This window comes from Sipha flava, unplaced genomic scaffold (assembly GCF_003268045.1).
Source record: "Sipha flava isolate LNK unplaced genomic scaffold, YSA_version1 233_pilon_pilon, whole genome shotgun sequence".
NCBI classification, from domain to species: domain Eukaryota; kingdom Metazoa; phylum Arthropoda; class Insecta; order Hemiptera; family Aphididae; genus Sipha; species Sipha flava.
This window is the reverse complement of record NW_020272873.1, coordinates 113578-140342: the sequence shown is the minus strand read 5'-3', so window position 1 is coordinate 140342 and position 26765 is coordinate 113578. Positions and strand designations below refer to the sequence as shown.

Here is a 26765-nt window from a genome sequence, read left to right as displayed (position 1 = left end):
GTTTTGCTCCGCTTGTGTCGCCGCCCCCACCGCCGCCGCCTCCGTTCGTAACCAGATTGGGATTACCAGGGCGGTACGTGTTGAACCATGATCCGCAATAGCACACACATGTCGACCGTGAGGTACAACGCGCGCGCTCACCGACTTCTTCCAGCGGTGCACCGGTGACCCGGTCACTGCGCTGTTCTGCGAAGTAAAATAAAAATCGCGTAAAATATATCTATTCAGCGTAACAGAACATATTTTAACTTCTCTAGTTTTTTTAATAGTAATAATTATAATAATAATAGTAATACAAAGTACAATTATAATTAAAATAATTTATAGACTTAACATCCGGTTTTCCTAATAATGAATTGTAACTAACCCACGACGATCGTCTGCATTGGCAGACTGATGTTTTCGGCGTAATAATTTACTATTAAATTTTTGAACTATAATTAATAGGTTATATGTAGTAGAATGTTGGACTTATGTTACATAAGTAAGACGCATATTTATATACGTAGAATATTTCTATTTTCTATGATATAAAGTAATTGAGGTGGCTAGATATATTGTGAAAGGGATCCCCCTAACCTAACCACTTATCCACCTAATATTTTGAAGGAAAAATTGTTCCAAAATAATATCCACGCCACTGCTTACAATTAAGTACAAATTGGATATCTATTGCCTCAAAAAATAATTTTTCGGAAAAGTCAAATTTTCATCTTTATTTCTTAAAACCTCTAGTATTTTGTATCCATATCAGTGTAAATGATGCAAGAAATCGTAACAATTGAGTACTATATATTGATATAAAAAAAAATTTGCAATTTTTTTGTGTTGGGGTGGCTGGGGATACGTGCATTTTGTAAGATGACAATTCGGCATGAAAATGGCAACGAATGACCGCTGATAATATTATATTATATGATACGAAAATATTTATATTTTATTTAAATGATCTCAGTATCTGTTGAAAAAACCTTAGTCCATGTAAAAAAAATATTTGCCTTACTCTGTCCTCCGCTGGAAAAAAAAATTCTAATGCCTTGTCTGTATACATATTGCTATTTTAGTCTACATTCAACACAGTAAAAGTTCTAGGAAGGTTTCCATCTTTTCCTGCCTGTCTACGTCACCGAGTGTATACCATACGGCGTTAGGTTTAAAAATTGGAGAAAATGTGTGCAAATGGTACTTGCCACCCATGGTGTATTATTAAATAGAATATATACAGAGTATATCAGTGGTTCCTAAACTGTAAGGCACATTTCTCTAGGCTTAGGCACTTATTGTTGGTGGCGCAAGGCAAATATTTATATTTTACACTACACTGTCCTATATTTATTTTTTGTTTTTATTAAAATAAAAAAAAAAATGTTTTATTTATCTATGAAAAGCGCAACTAAACATTTTTTGTTTTGGGAATGCGTGTACCAAAAAAGTTTGAGAACCGATGGAGTATACTGTTTTAAAACCTATGTAATCGTTGCTTTTCATATCAGACGATATCATCACAATAAGAATTGATTTTTTCTATTCTCATTATACATCACTTTTTCCCAAAATCTGATACATTGATTCGCTATCCTCCAAAAACTTCACATTTATTAAATTTATAATTACAATTACAATTAAATACATAATAAATGTTAATCTGTAACCCGGCTTCAAAATTTCAAAGACTGTGGGATTTTAATATGTAAAATAAACATGTACATTTTATACACAATTATAATAGTAGTAACCACTAGAATAATTATTAAAGTGCAATAATTTAATGTTGAATTGTCAATAAAAGACTAAAAAATAATCGCAATGTAAAAAAGATGAGAACACTTTTCTCTTATACAGTGGTAATAGTAAATAACATATCCAATGAAAACTGTAATATTCAGTGAATGTATTTACACATGATGTGCCCTTAATGATAATGAAATATCGTTTATTACACAGATACGACAGGGATACTCACTTTAATAAAAATATTTATGATTATTTCAAATATAAACGTGACCCATATAAATACAGCCACGGAAAAAATTGAAAACACTGCAAATTCTCTTGAGGGGGGGACCAGGGTGGCTGCGTTTTCAAATTTTAATCGATCACCACCGAAGGGTTATCGTGCAAATTCATACAAATTACTTACTACAACATGGCATTGAAAAAAAGTTGAAAACACTAAAATTTTCCTTGAGATGGGGCTGGGCTGACGTCACCCTAGCCCCACCTATGGTTTTCGTTTGGTAACGAGAAAACTAAGACTGTAAAAATTCGAAAAATTATTATACAAATTCCTAATAATTTCATACTAAATATTGCTGAAGAAAAAAAAAAGGTTAAGTTATATTCTATATTAATTTAATATTCCGTTAGAATGTAATTTTGTGAAAAAAAAATGTCCTGGAACACAAGAAGGTTGAGAATTACTAGTTTAGTCTTATGTTTCGTAAACAGAATTTAGTAATAGAGTCTTGTTATAATATACGTGTACCATGTATTTATCGACACAATCTACATATACTATATAATCAGGTGGTAGTACTACGCAGGCACTTCTTGTCCAATGTTTTATGTTTCCCTTGGGAAGAAAAAAAAACACAAAAAGTTTATTAAAAGTAATGATCCACTTCAAAATAAATTTTTATTTATTTTATGCTAATATGAAAATAAGTTATGAAGTAACGTCAAACCAACCAAATTAAAAACAATAATTTTTCCTGGCGATATATCCATGCCAGATTTCTTCAGCTTTTTAGATTTTTTTTACTACACTTCTCATAACGATTTAAGTATTACAACTGTTGATATTCACATACATACTATGTGAATACCGTTATATACTATATAAAATTCACATACTCAATCACAAACATCCTACGTTTTAAAATGACTTTGGTGCCGGGATCTGATTTATTCTGATCAAAGTACTAGGAAAACTCGCTCGAATAGAGTTTCATTTACTAAATAATTCTTGTTGTTACCAAAGTTAAAAATAGCACATATACATTTTCAAATATATAGGAAAAAATAAAAATAAAAAAATTATGAATTTTTATGTTAGCAAATTATACAAATTATTTTGAACCAAATTCCAAAATATTGAATTTTGAACCATTTTTTATTTCATTGAGCCACAAAAAAAACCTTTTAATTTAAAAATATTATAATTTATAGTTTTACATTACTGCTCTCTATTTAAACACGATGTATAATTAAATATGTTTAACAAGAACCCCATTTATTTGTATTATACTAAATGTTATCAGGCTTGGAGTATTAAAAATAAATTGACTTTCATGATATAATTATTTGTATTAAAAGATAATAAATAAATTGTGAATGGTTTTAATAACACAATTTAATAGTTCTGTCCAATAAGTGACAATTGACGTATGTTATGCTTATATTGTTTTAAAATTGTATTTAAGAATAAAGTTGATCTTATTAAGAACAGTTATTTAATTTTTTTTTTAAATATTAACATTAACTTTTTAACTTTTTGTTTATATAATGTATTAGAAAACTGCACAGACCAATAGATATTTGTTTAAATAATACCATTTTTGAACTGCAAAGGTAATATCACATTTAATAAATACATTTTTGTTATTATCTACACGAATTCAAAGTTAATCAATATTTAACAACGATTACAGTATTTTTAAAAATTTTTTTACTAACACTTAAAATTAAGAAAATTATATTTTTCAACATTTTTTGTTTGCAAATAGATATAATATATTCCGTGTGTTCGCCAATTTAAGGAATACTGAATTATTCTGTTTAATTACTTAGGTAGGTTTTTTTTTTACAATCTAGTGTATAAATTAACATTTATAGACACATTTCAACATTTATATAATTTCGGTTTGTGGATACACAGTATAATATATGTATTTTATAGAACCTCACCTACTTTGAACACCATATTCGGAAATTCCTATTATTTTAAAGTAAATGTAATGCATTAACTATGGTTCTAAATTCAAAATTGACTGAATAAAAGCCACTTCAATTTTAAAATATAATTTATTTTTTATGATTCATTAAAATGCCTAAGACCGTTTATGATTTTTTATTAGTTATTTTTTAAATATTTTTAGATATATTTATTTATGTGTTATAAATAAAATTGACATACAAAGAGTTAACTAAAAACTAAGAAAATGTTTAAATGTTTTTAGTTTATATTAGATGATTAACAGAAATTTTTTGTCGGTCAACAGAAATGTATGCTGAACAATACCCAGGTTATATTAATACCATTCACCACACACACATTTATTAAAATAGAAAAATGATTGATTAACCATGGAGCATATTTTATAAAAGTATTCTGTAGACTACCAAGAGTAAATTATATTAATGAAGATGTGGAATTTTAAGTTTTAATTTACATCAGATTGAATCTACAATCTTCGGTTAGACTGTTGTGATCGATTTTTAATAAATAATTTTCTATCCATATTATGTTAATCTTGTTTATAGAACTTTTTAAAAAAATACCAAAAAAAATATTTAAAAATCAACTTATAAAAAATAATTATAAATGGTTGATATATTTTAATGAATCCTAAAAATGCATTATTTTTTAAAATTCAAATGACTCTTATTCAGTCAATTTTGAATTTTGAACCATAGTTGATACATAAAAATGTACTTTAAAATATAGACCTATCCGAAAATTGGGTTCAAATAGGTGTTGTTATTTAAAAAAAACACATATTGTACTGCGCATTTGCATACTGGAATGATAAAATGTTAAAATATGTCTATAAAATCTATACTACTAGCTTGTAAAAAAAAAAAAATCGATTTATTCTAATGTAATCCGGCAAAGAAATTCAGTGTTCTTTAAATTGGTGAAAACACAGTTTATATATTATATAACGGTTTATTATATATATATTTAAATTTACGTTATGTTTTTTATTGACTAACCGCTGTAGTCAGCCCCTCTTTTTAGTGAACCCCGACAAAAAGTGTGTAGTCTAAAATTGGAAGTGTGCACTACATATTCGAGAAGTGTGTCCCTACTAAATACTCATAAATAAGACTACTATGAAGGTGTTTTTAAGGAAGCCAGTTTAAGCAAGACAGCTGATGTGGACTTAAATATATTTATTAAATTTCAAATTATATATCCCCCATTAAAATAAATAATTTGTTAATAGTTTTCAGATTTATGCCAGACATGAGTATATTTTCAGTTTAAAAAATAATAATAAATTGTTAGTTACCTAATTATAATGCACAATTTGAATAATAAAAAATAAATATTACTAAAAATTATCAGGGAGGGGGAATCTGTATCATATAACCGTACATTAAAAGATGTGTAGTACAAATTTGTAAGAAAAATAGGGGCTGATTGTAATTCAAAAGAAACTCATGTCCGACGAATAAAACATTCTCATTGAAGCATCATGAATATTTTCAAAACTATACCACGCAATGCGTATAATAAACATAACTGTAACCAGTGGCGGATTAACCTTCTCGGTGCCCTGAAGCACGCTCAGTGTTTACCACCCCTTTTTTTAAATACTGTAACAACCCAAAAATCGGTAATCGAGTATGACCGTCCCAGGAGTGAGAAATGGTTCAAAGGTATTATGGTTGAATAATCAGTGGCGTATTTAGGAATTTCAGGGTAAGGGCAACACATATTTTGCCTCCCCCCCCAGTCAAAAAAAAAATGTTGTTACTAATTAATATTATTTATTAAAACCTCTATTAACTGCTAGATATACAATATAAATACAAAATTAAAATTTTTTTCTTCCTTGATTCAGAACTAGCAAAATCATTAATTATTTTTTCAAAATCTAATAAAGTGGTTATTTCAGCTTCAATTGTTAATACCGCTAAAACCAAGCACCGGTCTTGTGCCATTGTAGAGCGAAAATATTTTTTATTCTTTTAAGTGTTGAAAAAGAACGTTCTGCATTACAATTTGTAGATGGTGTATACAAAAAATACATAAAGCTACTCCAGTATAAAGATAAACACTATTAAAATTATGTTCTCTTATAAACTGTAACATCTGTATTGTTGTAAGCTTAACTTCAATATTTTTATATGGCCTTAAAATTGTACACACTCATTTAGAAAACACGTTGCTAAATCATTTGCGTAAGTTGTATAATTGTGTAAAGTACGAAATAAAAATTTCCACCCCTCTAAATCTTTAAAAACATGCCGCTCTGGGCAACGGGACCCATGGCCCCTACTAAATACGCCCCTGTGAATAATTATTACTTTACACTTTAATTCAAATATTATATACATATAATTAATCAAAGTTAGATTTTTAAGAATCTACGTATTCGTAAGTATCTATCTAATACCTATAAATTGAGTTTAAAACGATACTTTTGCTTCCCTTAATTATTTACTTCTAAGGCATACCCCCTTGGAAATTAAAGATTCCCCCCGGGATAGAAGGTCTAAAACAAACGATGGATGCAGGGGCGTATATAGACTTAATTTTAGAGGAGGGGGGGGCGAGTCAAATTTTTCTTTAATTCAGGCTCAAAATTAAAGTAAAATGTTTGGTAATATTTAATTCAGGTGAATCCTTAATATTTATGGCTTTTTTTTTTAATCTTATGCCGGATCCACTTAGAATCGACTTTTGTGTAGTTCTTTTTTAATATTTGTGTTTAGAAAGTTACGCTTGTGTTTTATTTGATTTTTCACTAAGTATGGACCCAACAAAAAGCCCAATTCAGTATTCATAGCCACGCGTAATTTGATTTCGTTATAGAATGATCCACATTAAAAAAATTTGAAATATGTATCTCACATAATCAATTCCTTAAATACGAATTCAAGGAGGGTGATCACTCCTTTGCCCCCCTCCTAATATACGCCCATGAATTGATGACTATTAGATTTTATATTCACATTATGTGTTATTTTCGTGACGTTTATATTTTTTATTCTATTATTCTAATAATTTCAAAACTGGACAATATTTTTTTTTTGTCCTGGAGGAGAGGGAATTATCCCGAACCCCTCCCTCATTTATACGCCACTGCCTGCGTAAAAATATACAGTAAAATATATTATATACATTATTATTTTTATAACATATATTTTATTTTAATAAGTACAAGTACTTATACGTACCTAATAAGTACAATACAATATAGGTTGATTACAATTATATCATAATATATACCTACTTACGAATAATTAAATATACCTTCAAGAAATAAAATTGTATTGGTTATTTGAACTACGATGCAGAGAAAAAGTCAGTCTTTAGTAGGTATACAAAACTACAAAAGGCGAGGGCCGACCAATGTGTTTACACTAGTGATGGGCAAAAGTGACTAATAACTACCGACTTAGTCGGTAGTATCAAATGACTAATTTAGTTACTCGAACATTTTTATTATTCGACTAGTTATTATTATTCGACTAATTTTTATTATTCGACTAGTTATTATTATTCTTCGACTAATTTTTATTATTTGACAAGTTATTATTATTCGGCTTATTTTTATTATTCGACTTACTTTATTATTCGACTAGTTACCATTATTCAATTTAACTTTTTTTTATTATTCAACTGATTTTTATTGGACGATTGCAAACTTTAGCATGAATTACTTTAATTCAACAATATAACAAAAACAATAATAATATAACAAAAAACATAAACATAACTAGGAAAAATAAATACAAATTTACAACTGTTTTAAATTTGTAGTGTGTGCGACGTGCGCCGTGCGTGTCATTATCGTTATTTTTGTTTTGACTATGTATGACTGCTGCAGTCAACTGCGGAAACAAAACCTCACCTTTAAATAGAATTACGACTACAATTTAAATTTCTTAGAATTACCGAGTTATCAGTTATTTTAGTCGACTAATTTCATTTATTCATATTAGTTGGTTGGAAAAAAGTAGTCGAATAATTAGTCGACTAATTTTATTTATTCATATTAGTTGGTTGGAAAAAAAATAGTCGACTAATTATTCGACTAATTTCTATGATTTGTATATAGCTGGTCGTGCAAATTATTAGTCGAATAATAGTCGGTAGTACGTAATGAAAACCGAATAATAGTCGGTAGTATCAAATAGTCGTTTCTGCCCATCACTAGTTTACACACATAATCAATTTATAGTCATAATAATAAACCCAAATAATGCCATAACGATTACCACCGCCACTGTGTCAATTAGTATATACGTATATTGTATAATATGGGTTGAAAATAATCATATATTTTCGTCGAACGGTCGAACATTCAATCATTTTCGCCGATAAATTAATTTATATTTATTCACCATCAATATTATCGTCAGTTTATAATCAATATTTAATATTCACAGTTGTCTAATTAGTGAGAAAAACTCGACGATTTTTGCTTATTCTTATTTAATGGCCGCGTATTTCTCATGTGTTAAGGTACGGTTTCCAAGCTGCGGCTTGCGATCAGCCGCAACGATCAGCCGTAACGACTAAACGTTGCGTGCCGACTGGTTTCCTAAATACGACTAGACGTTGCGGCCGGAGTTCATTTTACCCTAATATTGTGTAGAGTACAGACGTGTTTTTTGGTAAATAATTTATTTATTATACTAGTTTTGTTGTTAATTGTTAGTTAGTTAACAAAGTATAGTGATGGAAGAAGTTATTGATAATATAATATCTTTATGTATTCGTGGGAGCTATCATACAATACGGATTGTTTCTCAACTTCTTCCATCAAAACTTCATCATTGTTCGACGAAAATGTAGATTTTGACATAGTTTTTAATTAAAATGCAAAAAATACAATAAAACACTATATGACACGCACACGACTCACGCAATGTACTGCTACCAGAGCACTATAGCCGCGAGCCACGACTATTTAAATCACGCAATCGTCGATCGCACGTTGGAAACCACGCTCCGCAATTTTAAATAGCACAGTCAAACTACGTGTGCCGTTGCGGCCAGCCGCAGCTTGGAAACCGTACCTTTACGCGTAATCAGTGGCGGCGTGAAATATTTTACTTCATGAGTCCTGTTAGGATTTTGCCCACCCACCCACATACCTAAAAATAAATTTAAGGGTAGCTTGTAAAAAGAGCTCCTCCACTATTCGTTCTACATGCTACATACTCACTCGATATCCAATGGTCAATACCCATCAACCTACTCACCCACTGACTTGAGTCCAGGGACTCAAAAATCTGCCGTCACGCCGCCACTGTGCGTAATGCATAATAATATAAGTTATAATTAAAAACAAGTAGCCAATAATTTTTCATCGGGCAGTTTGTCATAACGTGTTTTCGAACTGTAGCGGTCGTTTACGCAATCGACGTTTCAAGATTAGGCTCCTTCTAGAGATTTAAATTATTAAATTTCGAATTTTCCGATATCAAAAATAATGAGTTTTTGAATGTCATTCATATATATTTTTTTTCATTTTTGTTTGAGAGTAAAAAAAATAAAACATAAAAATTTGCCACCCCTTACAAATTGCCGTCCTAGGTTCAGCCTCACGAGCCTAGTGGTTAATTTGCCTTTGACTGTAACCCACAAATGTTTAATAATAAAAATTGTTTAAATGTGAATATTTTAATATTCATCAGTAATCGCGTAATATTATGTAATTATAACTGTATGTTTTGGTCACTTCGTTCTCATATTGTTCTTCGAATCCTATGTCGAATGGTTGACAAATCCGTACTTTGTAAGAGAGACATTTTCACAGCTGTACTTCGTCTTTCCTGAAAAATTTGTATACACGGGGATAATATTCTAAGATACGTTTGGAAAATTCCAACAGTGTAAGAAGATACAACGGTCAAATAACGTTTTAAAATGTACGTGTTACATAACAATCCGGTTTATGATACACACATTTGATAGAGGAGGTAAATGATAAACCTGAATGGTAATATACCTACGCACATGAAATACAGAGCTTGTCTGGAACAGTTCAAAATGATGGACGGTTATTTCATGAAATGAGTTGATGTAGACCTAGTGATTAATTTGTTTTTGCAAATTGTGCAAACAGACCGAATTCGTTTTTATTAGATTTTAATTATAATATTATTTGAGACGATATTAACTATCAAACTATCAAAGATCAGATAGTTAATATATTTTTTTTAACGGGTAAGTAGACTAATATATTTTTAATATAATATCTATTACTCGTAATTCTCAAAAATTACACACTATTTGGAATTTTTTTTAACGTTTAAATTTTATATTGGTATTGATTATTTCACCGTAGGGTTTTCGTTATATAATTTTGTAGAAATAGAATTGAATAGTACGAATGTTTTTGAAAACTAAGACTCGCTAATAAACATTCCGTCATAATATTGTTATCGGCATTCCGTAAAACTTATATCAAATTATAATTAACATTCCAGTCAAAATGTATTTTAATTTATTTATTTAAAGACTTTTGGAATGACAAACAGAAAAATAAGAAATCTAGTGTTTGAAGCAAGATTTGAATTAAAATAAAAATGTCGTTTACGAACGTTCTAATATTTATAGTTCAAATTATCAACAATAATTTTTTATACTTAATTGGTTACAATATAGTATAATATAAAATAATTATTAACCACGCGGAGAACAATCTTATGGTTTCATTGTTTCAATAAATTATAAAATATAATTCAACTGTGCGTAGGTAATTTTATTAAAGCAAATATAAATTCAAGTGATATTCATCACCTATATTTTTTTTAGAATAATTATATTGACTCTTTTCTTAACATTAGTAAGGGTATAAAAAATGAAATTTAACCGAGAAAATGTGAACTATTACAATGTAATATTATCATAACAAAGTGGTTAATTTTACAATAGAAGTTATTTTAGAATTTAATATTGATAAAATTAGTCATATTATTGGATAGATCAATACAAAGCGAGACCTATATTTATCTATATTATTTGTCATTGAAGAATACTTAATGAATTCACTAGATATTAGTAAATATGACGAATAAAATATAAATTTTAAACTATTGATAATTAATAATATTAAATTTTGATGGAATGCAATGTGATTATGTAAGTTTTTGTAGGTCTCTGTATCACCACTGAATTAATTATACGTGTATTTTATTCACGATTTCTACCATAACACGATCGATAGCGTGTCAAAATTCACATTTTTTTTGTATTTTTTAACGGAAAACATACAACGCTAATCTATAAAACGCAAAGTTTCACAGTTCGTAATATGCATAATTATACAGTTATAGTTTGTATACCTTTATTTTATCAAGATTTTTTTAATTTTTTTTTTTATAAATAATGTGAATTTAATAATTAATAAGGACACATGCGCTGACCATAGTTAATATCGTTTAGTTTGTCAAAAATGTTATTATACTTATTTTATTATTATTATACTTGTCATATTATCTAAAGGCGATCGTCTCAGAATATTTTAAATTTAAAATTTTCTGTTATTACTTTATTCTGTCATTGTATTAGTATTATTATATTAGGATGATACATTTTTTTTTTACTTGAATAAAGTGTTATCATATTTTCTTTTTCTAATGGATTCTTAATTTACTGTTCATGAAGACTAGACACATATTGCAAATCTATCGGTAAGTATCTTTTCCGTATGTAATGGAAATATTAAATGTTTTTGTTAAAAATATTCAGATTGCTGTAAAGATAATGGTTGAAAATAATAAAAATGTACATTCAATATATAAATAAGTATTTTATATTTTTTGAGAATACATAAAAACAGTAAAACCGAGTTTCTAAAACACGAATGTAACTAGTTTAAATGAACACAGCCAACTTTATTAAAACAAAAAATTGGTTTTTATCAGAATTTGACTTAACTATTAAGTTCTTAAATCGATATATCATATCGTAACTGCATACAAGTGCATAAATGCATTACACATTTAAATCCTTAGTTACAGTGACAGAATACATTTTTTTTTTTTAACTATTTTTCTTTTAATTATTGATTGGAATGATATAACATATAATTTTTTAAGTACAAAAAAAAATGTCATGCAGTGTAGGGTTAAACAATTTTAAGAAATAACGTTAACTACCAATACACATGTATTATTGGTTATATTTACATTAGAACTTGATATATTTCTAATAAGATAAACTCGTAGTTCAAACAATAATACATTTCAAATTTTTTTTTAAACAAGGTTTCTTACAGTGTTCGTTTTTACCAATAATTATTAAATAAAATGATTCAAGTCTGATATTTCATATTATTATCCTTGTAGGACTACATAGTTTATATTTCTAGATAAGTTTTATAATGATATCGATTTTTATTAATTTAAAACTCAAAAATACTTATTATGTATATTTGGTGTGTAATGTTGCATTTCTTGATCATAATTATGTATAAATTCTGATGAAATACTTAGAACGAGTGTACATATTTCATAATTTTGTTCTTTGGATATCATATTACAGGCAGACGTGCAAATATTGACATATGATTCGCACTTTGTGCAAGTTTATAGAAATAATGAGTTGGTTACTTTGGTTAAGTTACCTAATGTAATATTATTTGTATAATTTGAAAACAATGATAATTCGTTGCATTAAAAAAATGGATTTTAATAGTTTTCAAATTATAATCTCGATTTTTTCGTTATTATTAAAATAAAATCTTATAATTATATTACCACCTTAATATTAAATAAATATAAACTAATATCAACATCAAATCTATTATTAGAAATTTAAATATTGAAATGTGGAAACCACAAATCTTACATGATTTGTGCTATTGGTTTATTAACACGAGATGAGTATATAAATAAAAGAAAATATTACATTAGAATAACAAGGTTGTTTTATAAACTATGCCTAGTTATATTTATGTAATACATTAGGTAAGCGTTTTATTATGACCATCAAAATTGTGGCGGATAACTTTAATAGGTTTGTTTATAATAATATCAATAATATTCAACCAGTTTTCGTATTATTATAATTTATAATTTAGTATTTTTATGGTAAAAACCAATCTATTTCAAATTTATTTTTCATTAACATAAACAATTTAACAGAAATAATAATACCATATTATGTATTTTGCTTCTCTGACAGTGTAGTCATTCTGATATTACTAGTAATTTAATTAGGACGTAATATGACTAAAATATGCATTTTAGGCATGCGTTTTGTTATCAAAAAGTGTGAGTACGCCGTACGGGCAAGTTATACACTGATATAATAATATGTAAATTATCTTGTTTATTGTAATCAATCCTTGCAATATTTTATCGGTTTGAGGGGCATAAAATCACGTTGCGCACATTTTTTTTATTGAAAAATTTACCTAAATTATTAATACTTATATATTGTATACAAGAATTTAACAAGCTATCGAACATTGGAAAACCTTCAAATCCCTACTTATACGAAAAAATCCTTACGAGTTCTAAGAATAGGTAACATAATTCGTCAAATTTTGAACCACATTACAAATAAATTCGTTTCTTCAATGATCTTTTAACGTAAATAAAAGACGATCATCGCTGAAAGAGTTTTTTCAATTTAGTATTAAAAAAGTACCTTCGTACATAGTTACAGTTTAATTTTAACTTGTTTAATAATTTTCTTTTGAAAAATAATTTTAAATATTTTTATTTTAAATATTAAAAGATCTGAGGAAAAAGAGAGGGGATTGTATTTTTATATTCCGATTTTGTAACTACGTTATTTAACATAACTCCAATCCTTTCTTCTTTTTCCTCTCCGATAAAAAAAATAAAATAAATAACCGGGCAACGTGGTGACACTCATAACGGTATTCAGAAGAACTCTGTAAAAAAAAAATTTGGAAAATGTTAAATAATAACCTCACTAAATTGAAACATAAAAAAGGCCTATTATATTATATATATATAAATATATATATATACATAAAAGGATTATTATAATTCATATAGTACATAGTACATATCGGTAAATTTAACTTTATATAAGTTCGGAGTAGGAAAATGCACCCATATTGCCTATAACGACATATGCAACCACTGAATGGCAATTGAAATAAGAGAAATAACAAGACACTGTTTATGGGATCACGTGAAATGCAGGGATGACGAGTGGCTGATGGTTCTTGGCCAAAATGGCGAATTGAAAAATAGTGAAAGCAAATTGGCGAAATCAGAAAAAGCGAAGTTTACATTCTTGTAAAAACCATAACAGCAAAATATGTATTTATATTTTATAGTTTATTTTATATTTAAGTTAATTGAAATGTTACAAGCAAACAAAAATAAAAGTTAAAAAAATTAAGATTATATTTATTCACAGATTTTGTTTTGTTTTAATGCTATAAAAATATGTATTAATTAAAAATTACAATATTTACATTTGTAAGCTCAGGCTATACGCGATACCTTTTGAATAATTAATAATGTCATTAATGTTTTAAGATGAAGTGATTATTGCTCCGGCAATGAATTGTTGGTGTTTAATTTCCGAAAAATATTGTTGCTCCTTCATCACATCAATAAATCTTCATATGGTTGGATGCTATGCCTCTTAAGTTGAAATTACATTATAAATTGACTGATATCTGATTTTATCGGTATAAGAATTATTATGGTTATTTCCCAAAAATTCGATATATTTTCTATCGCTATAATTCAGTTTCGCTAAATTTTTTTTTTGAATTAATTATTTTTCTTTTCGCTATTTTTTTTCCGCTATTTTGGCTGGACACCGTGACTGATACAGGTAAATAGTTCTTATATACTTAAAATGCATTCACCATTGATTTCGAAAAACGGATCTCAACGAATTAGGTCGGATATATCACTTTGTATGACTGTAGAAGTATATGGTTAGGTATTTAATTTAGTATTTAGATTGGTCACATTGTACAATCAACTTTAGATTAAACTAAGTGTATTCTATATATGGTTGTAAATTAAATAAATAAATTATAATTTATTTAAATCGACACCACAATAACATTATACAAATACATATTTTTCAAAACATATTTTTACAGAATATATATAATAACTGTTCAACGTTTATTTGATAACTTTCAATGCATACGACTATGTTTATAATTTTACTAAAAAGTATTCACGTTTTGTTATCTTATTTCTATATCAAAATTTAAAAATACAATAAAATAAAAATTCAACAAAGATTTGTTTTATATTTTTCATACACAAAATATCCCAAATGTATGGAGATTTAAGTATACAACAGCATATTATATGTTCTCGTCAATGGCGTTATTGAAAATGTTCAGTAGGTATATTTTGAACTGTTTTTTTATGGGCAGTAATATTGTTGGATGGAATTTTTATGGAATGCCTAGCTTAAGCTTAGTGATAGAGTCAATGACATAAATACTTGAAAAACTAAACATTATTTTTATGATTGGTCTATCATTTTCATTAGTGACCAAGACTATGACATTAGTTGTAGTCGTAATGATAATGTGGTATGCATAGTCAATGAAAACATGTGATAAGATACTGTCAGTTTACTGTAAAGAGGTACATGATACCTTCAAATGTATAGATTATTTTATTACTTTTATGGAGATCCATAAATATGGACTCGCATATAGCAAAATGTTATTGACGTAAAAATTTGCTTAGCAAATCGACGACTATCTACATTTATTTTGTAGGCACAATGAAGATTGAAGTAATGTTAGATTTAGTCATAGATAAAAATATTCAAAATCATTAACAAATCATGTTTAATATCGACAGTAACACGTAAAATGACCATTTTACATGAAATAATAAAAAGAAAAATTTATCAAAAATCTAAATATTATTTTTCGGTCTTGTGTATGGACGTGTTTTTGAAGATACTTGATATTCAGGTGCTTCTATTCGTATTTTTTTTCTTGCAATCTCTACAAAAATTAACAAATTTAATATCATTTTGATAAAATATTTTAAGATTTGGGATTATCTATAACATAAGATTATTAGAATGGTCTCTCTACTCTTGAACAAATGTATGATTAATTAATTGTGTAATCATTAAACACAATTTAATTATTATTGAAAATCAATATAACATACTTATCCTTTAATAATTTTGCGGATGGTGCTGGCGCAAGACCATGTCTGTCTTTGAGTAAATTTGACTCCGTCATCAACCGTAACCCATTAAATTTATTTTTACGTTCTGCTACAAATTGCTAAACAATAAAAGACTATGATTAAATGCTAATAACATACATCATCAATACAATTGAAAAATGACTTGATAACTAATATATGTTTTCTCATATGTGTAGAAACTTAAATATACTATATATCTTGGCTCAGGCTGTAAATAATGAATATAATTTTATATCTTACTATCAACAATCATAAACGTCTATAACCCTGTCTCACCCCCATCCAGAAATGTGTGATTTTTTTTATGTTTATAATTAGTACGTAATTTGTATGAATTTGTATGACTATTCAAAATTTGTACGGAGCTCATGCCATGCCATTGTTATCCAACATATAGATGTTTAAAATAGAAATAGTATGTTTGCAGTACGCCTTTGTATAAATAATAATAATAAAATTTATGAATATAATGTTATAAGAGATTTTAAGCATACAACATTTTTCTAAAAATATTTTGTACTTTGTTAATATAACACTTTGCTAATCAATAAAAACGATAAAGTGGTCGTTTAAATTAATAAAAATTACATACTAATTATTGGCAAAATAAATTTTTGTAAAACGTGTATTTTTACTATTGGGAGGGGTTGGAATAACGTCATTCCTGTCCCTCCCGCGAAAAACGAATTTTTCTAGGTAAACGAGCTCCGTACAAATTCTGAAAATAGTCGTACTAATTCATACAAATTACGTACTAATTATAAGTATGAAAAATCACAAATTTCTGGATGGGGGGAAGGGTAATGGACGCCAATCATAATAATATACTGCTGACTAATGGATGAATACAAAACTTACGTTAAGAAACAAAAAAACTATTGATAATTACAAAGTATACGTCTCTCCACATTTGATCTCTGCCGGGGTTCTCATTCCGGAATTGTTTTTTTGTATGATATTCCCACAACTTATTTGTATATTGTATCAGATATGGATTATTTTTTTCTATTTTGTGTAATTGCTTGGGAGTAGCGAATTTCAATACCGGTTCTAGATGGTGAAATGGGATCCCTTTAGTACACTTTAAATCTAAAAAAAAAAAGAAAATAATATAATATTACCGTAATATCAATATACCGGTGAAATCAAAATATAATTACAATCTTGTACACATCATCGTACACCCAGAAAATAATACGTACCGTCTAAATTCTTCTTCAAAAAATTAATACACGTATCTTTAAGACTAGGGACTTCTGGATCCACGGGCCTTTTACTCTCAGTATATACCTTTGCCCTTTTAAATATTATTTAAGGTGAAAACATATCTATGAATATAAAATATTCTATGTATTTTAATGTAAAACCTCTTATATTTTTTCGAGAATATTTCATCCAGTGGATCGATTTCTTCGACAAATTTTCTTTTAACATCAATTGATTCGTTTTCGTTCAATCGTTTGGTAGAACTTCCTGCTGCAGCCGATTCCATGATTTTGAATAAGGTTTATCAATTTGTTATGAAAATTTAAAAAAAAATCAACTGATATTTCAGAAATAAACAAAGTCTTTTAACAATATAACTGCAAATTAAGCTATTTGAAGAATGATCTTCACTTGTATTGTAATTACTTATACAATATTAAGTAAGTTAATTTATGAATACACTTGATATGTAGCTAGTACGAATTCTCATACAAGAATGAGATATCAAGCTTGTTACTATTAGAAGCAAACATGTCATAAATCAACATCACCCCTGGTAACGGAATATATAAATTTATATTTTATGTCAACTATTTTTGAAATGAAATATTTATGTATTATTTCAATTAATTGGAAAGCTGTTGAGAATTAAAAAATAAAAATGATTAAAATGTACCTTAATGGTAACATTTTCTATAGAAAAAAAAAAAATTTACGATGATCGAGGTATTCCTTCTGGCCGAAATCTTATTGACAGACAAAGGAAAAATCATAATATTAAAGCTTGTTTTATATATACATAATAATTTACGAAATAAAATGCATGTATTTAACAAATTACCATTTTATTTGATATACATACTAAATTAATATGATATTAACATTTTCTTTCAGTGTTATCGGTCTGCTAATGTTATCAGTTTTATTAGTGTCAAAGTTTAAACATTCAACATTTTATAAAATGGTTAAAAACGCTTGAAAGTTACCCCTTAGGTTTTCTTTTACTATAGTAAAATATTACTTGTACTATAGACTATATTCTTACTTGGCTTAATTAAAAATATGAGAATTATCAAAATGTTAAATTTTCTATTATTCAATTCGATTATATTCGAAATTTAAACTCTTGTTTAATAGTTATTAAATATCTGGAATACATAACCGAAACGATTGCTGTTTTGAGTTTGAGAAATTCGTTCTTTAAACAATCGCGTCAGCATGTACACATAAAAATATCAGTTCTCCAGTCTTGTACTAGTCATTATCATTATGTTATAATGGCAATAACGGTGCTTACGATGAACGGAATCCATGAAATAAGAAATGGTAAACTCCTAAAAAAGTAGGTAATCTCCTATATGGACATAGTGTTAATTCATACATAAGATAGTGTTAACTCTTATAATATGGTAACAAAAAGCTGAACTACTAATATAAAAATAAATAAATTTAATCGATTTTGTTATAATACATTTTTTTATATTTTAATACAGTAGTTTAATTGTTTATTTTAATAAGTATAAAATTTAATAAAATTCATGACGTGAAATTTTTCTTTCATTGTATTTTTTTTTGTTCTTATAAGTACTCATATTTTAAAATTGTTTTTGGCTGTCGAAGCCGAGGTGTATCATTGCTTCTAATTTTATATATGTTTCGGTCTGTATGTCTAGCAAAACTTTCACAAATAAATGCAGATTCGGATGGTGATGATAAAAATTGCTATTAAATTTAAAATGGAAAGATTCACAAGCATTTGTTGTATTATTAGCAGACTATAATTTTGGAGGAAAAACACATTATACCAGCTCGATTATATCGTATAGAGCGTCATATTATGTATGTCATTAAACGCCGTGGACGAAAACTGGTCGCCTTCAGTATTGATCTCATTTTGAGTAGACTATAGATTATAGATATAAACACGATTTTTAAATTCCACTGTTTAAATATAACTTATTTAGTATTAATTATAATATTCGGCGGTTATGTCATGTAGCTTTAACCCCGATCTAAAAGAGGTCCGTGTAGGAGTTTACACCATATTTTATTAACAGGTAAAAAAGATCTGTGCAGGAGATAACAATATGTTTGAAATTCGGGTAAAAAGTTAATTCGTGTAGGAGTTTACATGCAGCCGACGAAATCGCAAACCGTACGTGTACAGGCGCACCAGCCGTACCGGGTCGCGATTTGTTTGATTTTTACGATTTGTTTTATTTTTTCTAACCGGATTTCAGATTAGAGCAGAAAACCAACATGGAAACGGTAGAACGGGGGGAAGCGTCGGCGCGCGAGATCGCCGGCTCGACGGCGGACGGGCAAAAGGACGGTAGGCGGCGGCAAGTGGACGGCGGGTTTCCGTCGTGGGCCGTGGACGTGCTGAGGAACGTGACGGTGGAACCACTGCTGGGCGTGTTCCAGCTGTCGATGATTCTGTCCAGCCTGACCACGCAGAACCTGAACCTGCAGAAAGCGTGCCGGGTGAACATGGCGCTGGATGAGGCGACGTGCGGCGCGCTGCGCGGCAACCGGAACGGCACGTTCTACCGGGATGAAGAGATCGGCGCGCAGCAGTTGGTGGCTGGCATGATGGTGTGGCAGAACGTCATACAGAACGCCGTGCCCTGTGCCCTGGTCGTGTTCATCGGGTCGTGGAGCGACCGGCACTGCAGGCGCAAACCGTTCATGCTGATGCCGATCCTGGGCGAGTTGGTGCGCAACGTCGGTCTGATCGTGTGTGTGTTCTACTTTTACGAGCTGCCCATGGAGGTGGCCGGCCTCGTCGAGTCCGTCCCTTCGTCCGTCACTGGCAGCCTACCTGTACTGTTTCTCGCGGTATTCGCCTACGTGGGAGACATAAGCACGGTTAGTGTGTGTGTGTGTGTGTGTGTGTGTGCAGGGTTTGAATAGAAATTAATCTATGGAGAGAGAAACCCGGGCCCGGGGGTATATCTTAATTTTTTCTGCAGTGTTCATTAAATTCTTATCATTAATTGTGTTTAATTTTTAGTAATTTGTAGTTCCTAATTTCCGGGAATTCTCAACAATTCTGGTCCCGAGGGGATCATCTCTTTCCCCACTTATCGTCAGGCCTATGTGCGTGCGCGCATGTGTGTGTATGTTGATTCCGGTCCGTTTTCGTCCGGTCAGAATGCACCGGTTCATGGATCAAGCATTGGTTAATTTTTTCACGTTCGCTCGTTAGAGTCGCACGGAAATATTCGAAACGAAAGCAACTCGGTTTGTAAAATTAGTCCCTTCAATAATACTCCTGCACATTATTCGGACCTAACATCGATGTCTTGGAACAGTGCGTTGGAACTTCGATAAAAGAAAATTATTAACGCAACTATCATTAAACGAATCGAAACTGATTAGTGACTGGAGTGAGAATCTGATTTCGAAAAGGCATCTGGTTTGGTGACACTTGCATTCGTTGATTTTTTTTAAAATGAGAATCGATAATTTTTTTACATCATAGTACGTTGTATGTATTAATATACATTTTTACAATAAGTACAATAGTTTATTGATTACATTCAAAAAACAACTAACTAACGCTATTTTGTAATTTTTCCACACTCTTGGCCGAATGTAAAGGGGGCTAGTAATCATGACTAAAATTAACTTAAATATCTTGAAATAAACAAAAATTATGGGATGAAAAATTAAAAAAAAATGTTTTCTCCGCCTATAACTTAGGGCCACCCTAGTATTTATATATATAAAATATATAATAAATTAAATTAATATTTCAATATAATTAAATATAATAATAATAATAATAATAATAATACGTGTATTTTACATTCTACAGGTTGAAAATAGAACACTTCGTGTTGGATTCGTTACGTTATTTTCCTCCATCAGTGTTCCAATTGGAGCCGCATTATCAGGCATTTTGTTTCGAGAATATGGTTTTTATGGCGTTTACATTATATCCACTGTGCTATATTTGATTACCTTCGTTTATGGTATAATTGTGATCAGTGACGTCAAGCCTGCGATCGACGAAAACGGTGACAAGCCCGTCGTGGTCACCAAACAAACGGGAAAATCTTCTTCTCTGTGCAACATTGTTGAGTTTTTCGATTTGATACACGTAAAAAAGGCTATTTGGGTTACGTTTAAGCAAGGGGACGACAACAGAAGGACTAACATTATTTTGTTGATGGTTATCGTGGTCATTCTTTTGGGGCCGTTGAGCGGTTAGTACAAATGTGTTATTATATAACATAATAATATCGTGTGCATTTGAACAGTCATGAAATACACACTAAACTGTCAGCTGATATATTTTAATTTCAAAAACCGATTTGATTAAAATAATGATCGAGTACAAAAAAATTCAGTAAGATCCTCGGTATCAGTAAGATCAGGGTACTTTTGCCTTACTTCGAATCTAAAAAACGCTGCTAGTAAGATGTTTACAGTTTTTGTTATATTTTTACTAGTAATTAAGCACAAAATTTAATTATTTCATCAATAATAATAAATTATTTAATTAATAATGAACTTTTTTTTTTTTTGTACAGTTTATGAGAGTATACCATAAAAGTATTAATACTTAGAATACTTCCACGGGTTGAATTTGGTTAACGAGCTGTAGTTTGATTATCACTGATCTAGATTCTAGTGTTAAACGGATAATATAGTCTTTCCACAATCGCAAAATCAATAAGTTCCTCGCTTCGCTCAGATCCAAAATCTTAAAATGTCATATCCCTCGTGTATACATAGAATACCATCTATAATTATATTTTCTAATTTTTTCATATTATTATTATTATAAGAAACGTGTATTGATTTTTATTCTTCTCGGTAATTCATCCGCAAATTATATTTGATTTCTTTACGCAGTTGTTGCAATTATTATTATATCGTACATTCTTATGTTTATTTCTTTTTCATAGAATTTAATTGTGCACTTTTTTTTTTTTTATCATAAAACGTTATTTATGTGATTTATCAAAACATGTTCCAGGTGAACAATCATTAATGTATTTGTTGACTCGAGTCAAGTTTAACTGGAACGAAGTAGATTACAGTTTGTTCTCAACGTATTACTTTATTTGTAATCTTATTGGTATAATTACTACAATAGCTATTAATATTATATTCAATTTTTCATACAGACGTTGAAGACTATTTTTGAATATTCTAGGTATTGGATTTACACTGTGCGTGTTAGTTAATCGATTCGGCGTTGACGACAGACTAATTGGAGCTATTGGATGTCTGAGCAAAGGACTGGCTGCATTTGTTTACGCGTTCGCACCGACCGGATTCGTATTCTATGTAGGCAAGTGGTTTTTCACGTTTACTTATTGTTACAGTGCAATACAATTTTTTTTTTTTTTTAATGCGATTATATAATGAGTTGATATTTAAATTAAATAAATTAATATATCATAGGTCCGATTGTTGACATTTTTCACGGTACGGCATTCGTAGCTATGAGGTCGATACTCTCAAAGCTTGTTCCAGCAAACGAACTAGGTAAATATTTCACCATGATCGCATAACAATAAATACGGTGTTTAAGTTAAAACACCACGATATAATAATTACAATATTATTATTATTACTGTGACAATGTTCCTACATTTTTTTTTTTTTTAATTTGTTACCCAGGTCAAGTGTTGGCGGTATTTTCGCTCGCCGAAACCGTGGTTCCTGCTATATTCCGACCACTGTACAGTGTAATTTATCAAAAAACGTTGAACTGGTTTCCCGGCGCGTTTTACATTTTCGGAGGAACGATAAATCTTCCCGGTGTGTTGATCTTCTTGTAAGTCAATATTGATATTTATTACAAAATGCTTTTTCTATTGTCATTTATTATTCAACAATACCATTTGATAGTTCATCAGTTCGCTACACACAGGGCCACATTATAGTTATACGAGTATAATAAGGGGCTATTTATTTCAGCAGTGCCATTGCAAGCTTTTGTGGTAGAATTTCTTTACCAACTATTCTAACTTGACAAATTGTGGGTCCCCGAATATATTTTTAGTGTGAGGTCCTAGACATTTGCCTGATTACTAACGACACTGACTTTCGGCTGGGCCCTTTCACCGAAAAGGACTTTATCTTTTTTTTCAGATTTAGTGATTTGTTATAAATTTTAATTAAAATAAGTATAGTATATTTGTATATTATAGTATGGTCACAATTAATTGATAAGACAGTACTTTATACTAGTTAGGCAACGATTATAAAATACGTTTTATCGGTAGTATAGAAAAATTACATTTTATTCATATTTTGATATACATTTATTCGGCATATGCAATAAAAGAAGTACGTATTAATTTTATAAATGTTTAAAAAAACGTTTGTTTATTTTATATATAAAAAAAAAACGAGACAATACATTATGTCTCATTTCATCTTGTGGCCCGGGATTATAGCGACCATAGCCCCCTCCCTTAATCCAGCTCTGGTAACACATGCTTACATGAAGCAATTATGCAAGATATATATTCTTCTGATTAAATTGGCATAATATTCACACTCCAGAAGTCTATTTTTGTTGTCGATGGGTAACTTCGTTGCGCAGGCAGATACAACGAAAAATTTAGCAATTAGTGTATGCGCAGTTTTTTCTAAAAGAGGCGTGATATTTAAATAAAAAAAATATATTATTTATTTAAATTGTGCATGCAAAAACTGAATTGATTGCAAAAAAATTTTTTTTAACCCTCGACCCACGGGGGAGGGGGATCTATCCCCCATATCTACCTCCCGTAGATCTGCCACTGGCGCTGAGCGTCCTCATATGGGTACAGATGTATTGCTTTTTTTTATAATACGTTTGAAGAAATTTGTATCAATATTTTTCAAGTATTATTATTGCATGAGTTTGTATGTTATCTCCTCTTCATTTTGATATAATATTTAGCAAATCAATTCGTAAACACTATTTAGACGATATACATATTATTTTAACCAAAATTTTAAAATAAGCGATTTCTTTTATTTTTCTGATATTCGACTACAGTAAGTATAAACTATTATTATTTATAAATGGGCGATCAAATATTTGCATTTTATATGTTCTTACAAACATTTATTTGGAAATTTTTTCAATTTGTTGTATCTATAATTTCTATAATTTATTAAATTATATTTCCGTAATGCATATTTGCATCTTACTTTTTATTTTTGAAAATTTTAATAAAATTAATAAATAATTATCGCTGCAAAATTAAAATCAAATATAAAATTTATTAAAACTTAAAATTTTATTTTGCATGTTTCGCATTTTTATATGCATATTTTATAATATAAAATGCATATAAATCCAGTCTTTACTCATATTTAATAAATATTTGTATTAAAACAGCAAGGGCCGTGGCACAAAAAATAGGGCAAAGCAATTCAAAATAAATTCAAACGTCCAAGCGTGAAGTGTAAGGTTAGATTTTAATATTTTAATGAATAGATTAGACGGGTAAAAAAATCTTTGGTGGCGCAAAATAAGGTAATACTTGTATTTTAACATTGTTGAATATTGAAACATAAAACCTCTGTAGTAGTGCTTGGTAGAAATATCCGGGTTCTTGGAATTCGAAAGTCAAAATCCTGATTTTACTCTAAATTCGAATTTCAGATTTTGAAATCATGGATTTTAATCAAAAACCGATTTCAGATATTATTCTATACTTGGATTTTGGGTTTCATTCTAAACTTTGATTTCGGATTTCGAAAAATTGAATTTATAAATTATTTATTATTTATTAATTTATTTTTAATATTCTTTTATACATGAATTATAATAAAACTTTGATAGTTACACATATTTTGTAAGACATTGAATTTTTATTATAATATAGAATTGCTCTGTACATATCAGGATAAATATGATTATTATGAAGAAATTTTTTGATAAAATAACGATTATTTTCATAAATAATACAATTTGTGGTGTTTATTTTTAGATGGATGTATTTTGAAAAAAGTAAGAAACAAGAATTTACTGAAGAGAAACAAGCTTTATCCACAGAAGTCGATAGCCATCACAACACTAAAATTTACAAAAATTATTAAAATGTTTAATTATTGTCTCGAATTTAATTTATAGAAAAAAAATAGTTTTAACTTTATTCAACTATTTTTTGATAGAAAGTTACTAATTTAAATCACACAACTTCTTATTGAACTAAGAAGAGTCATTCTTAAAATGGTTTGTAGTTTTTTTAAAAAACATATTTTTATTGTATTTTTATCCTATAGCTTATATTATGTAATTCTACTTTATATAACTTTAGGGTTTGGATTTTCATTATTTATAATTTCATCGAGTAAACTTTTTTTATGGAATAATATTTACTAAGACAGTATTATAGTTTAGTCTCTGGTAAATCATTAAAATCATTCCATCTACTCTTAAAAATAGATTATATATTACTAAAGACTGAAATTATTTGTACTTAACATAACACAATATACCAACAATTATATTATGAATAAATATAAAAAAAAAAACAAATCAAAAACAAGTTATTTATAAACCGTATAAATATTATCAATAATTTTATAAAAAGTAAGTTTAAATATTTTTAAGTGCATAAATGTTATTGTTCGTTTAAATCCGTGTTACACTTACTTTTGAAATAAATTGTGTATTTTAACTTATAATTTTATTTATATAGATTAAAAAATCTAATTTAATTAAGCAAAATGTAAAATGTGCAGTGTTTTTGAATTATTAAGCATTCATTTGTTTTTGAAAAATGTTTTTTTTTTTTTATAAAATATATTAAATTATGTTGATACATAGAATTAACTGTTCTACTTAATTTCCTAAAAAAGAAGGCTGGTAATGTTGACAATTAGCAAGATGATTTTAACCAATCATCTTTAATTCCTAATAATTTTATATAGCAGTTTTCAGTTTATTTAAGTCAGGGGCTCCCAAACTTTTTTTTGCTTCCAAAAAGGCTTTATTAGAAAAAACTCAAATAGGCCTTTAGTAATATACTTTGCCCAATAATTTAAAAAAGTTTGAATTTCACAGACCGTGAATTAATGGAATTGATTATTTTTATAGCATCATCCATTACGTTTTCAAAGAAGGAGACATGGTTTGCATTGCCAGAGCGTGGTCCTCTTCAATGTGTTCTTCAAAAGATTGCATATTTTCGTAACGAACGAACACCATTAAACTATCAAGACATGCAAAATCAGTTGATTAATCCGGTTGTAGAGCAAATGTTATGTATTTAATAATAGTGACAAGTGTTTTTCTACATTTGTAGCTAAACCTGATATTCGTTGTGCAATAGTATTGTTTGACAAAGGAATTGTAGACAAATGTTTGGCAGATTTTTCATTAAGCATACAAGTTGCTATATTTATAAGACATGGTTTTATAAGGGTTTCAATAGTATGAGCTTCACCTTTTTGAGCAATACGGTAGCTCACCGTGTAAGAAGCCTTCAATGTGTTTT

At 28.8% G+C, this 26765-nt stretch overlaps 1 protein-coding gene across 6 annotated transcripts; it reads left to right on the top strand.

Moving 5' to 3' along the window:
• Positions 1–6: 6 nt before the first annotated feature.
• LOC112683722 lies at positions 7–25618 on the top strand. Of its 6 annotated transcripts, none has more exons than XM_025554878.1 (8): positions 7–73; positions 19545–20172; positions 21125–21515; positions 22292–22393; positions 22472–22609; positions 22723–22806; positions 22942–23098; positions 25254–25616. In XM_025554878.1, the coding sequence occupies exons 2-8, from the start codon at positions 19564–19566 to the stop codon at positions 25360–25362; spliced, it is 1590 nt and encodes a 529-aa protein (XP_025410663.1). In that variant the 5' UTR covers positions 7–73; positions 19545–19563; the 3' UTR covers positions 25363–25616. The 6 variants fall into 6 exon arrangements, with proteins under 6 accessions (XP_025410663.1, XP_025410660.1, XP_025410658.1 ...); XM_025554875.1 differs by having other exon boundaries at positions 44–122; positions 22292–22381; positions 25254–25618; XM_025554873.1 differs by having other exon boundaries at positions 44–122; positions 25254–25617.
• The last annotated feature ends 1147 nt before the right edge of the window (positions 25619–26765 follow it).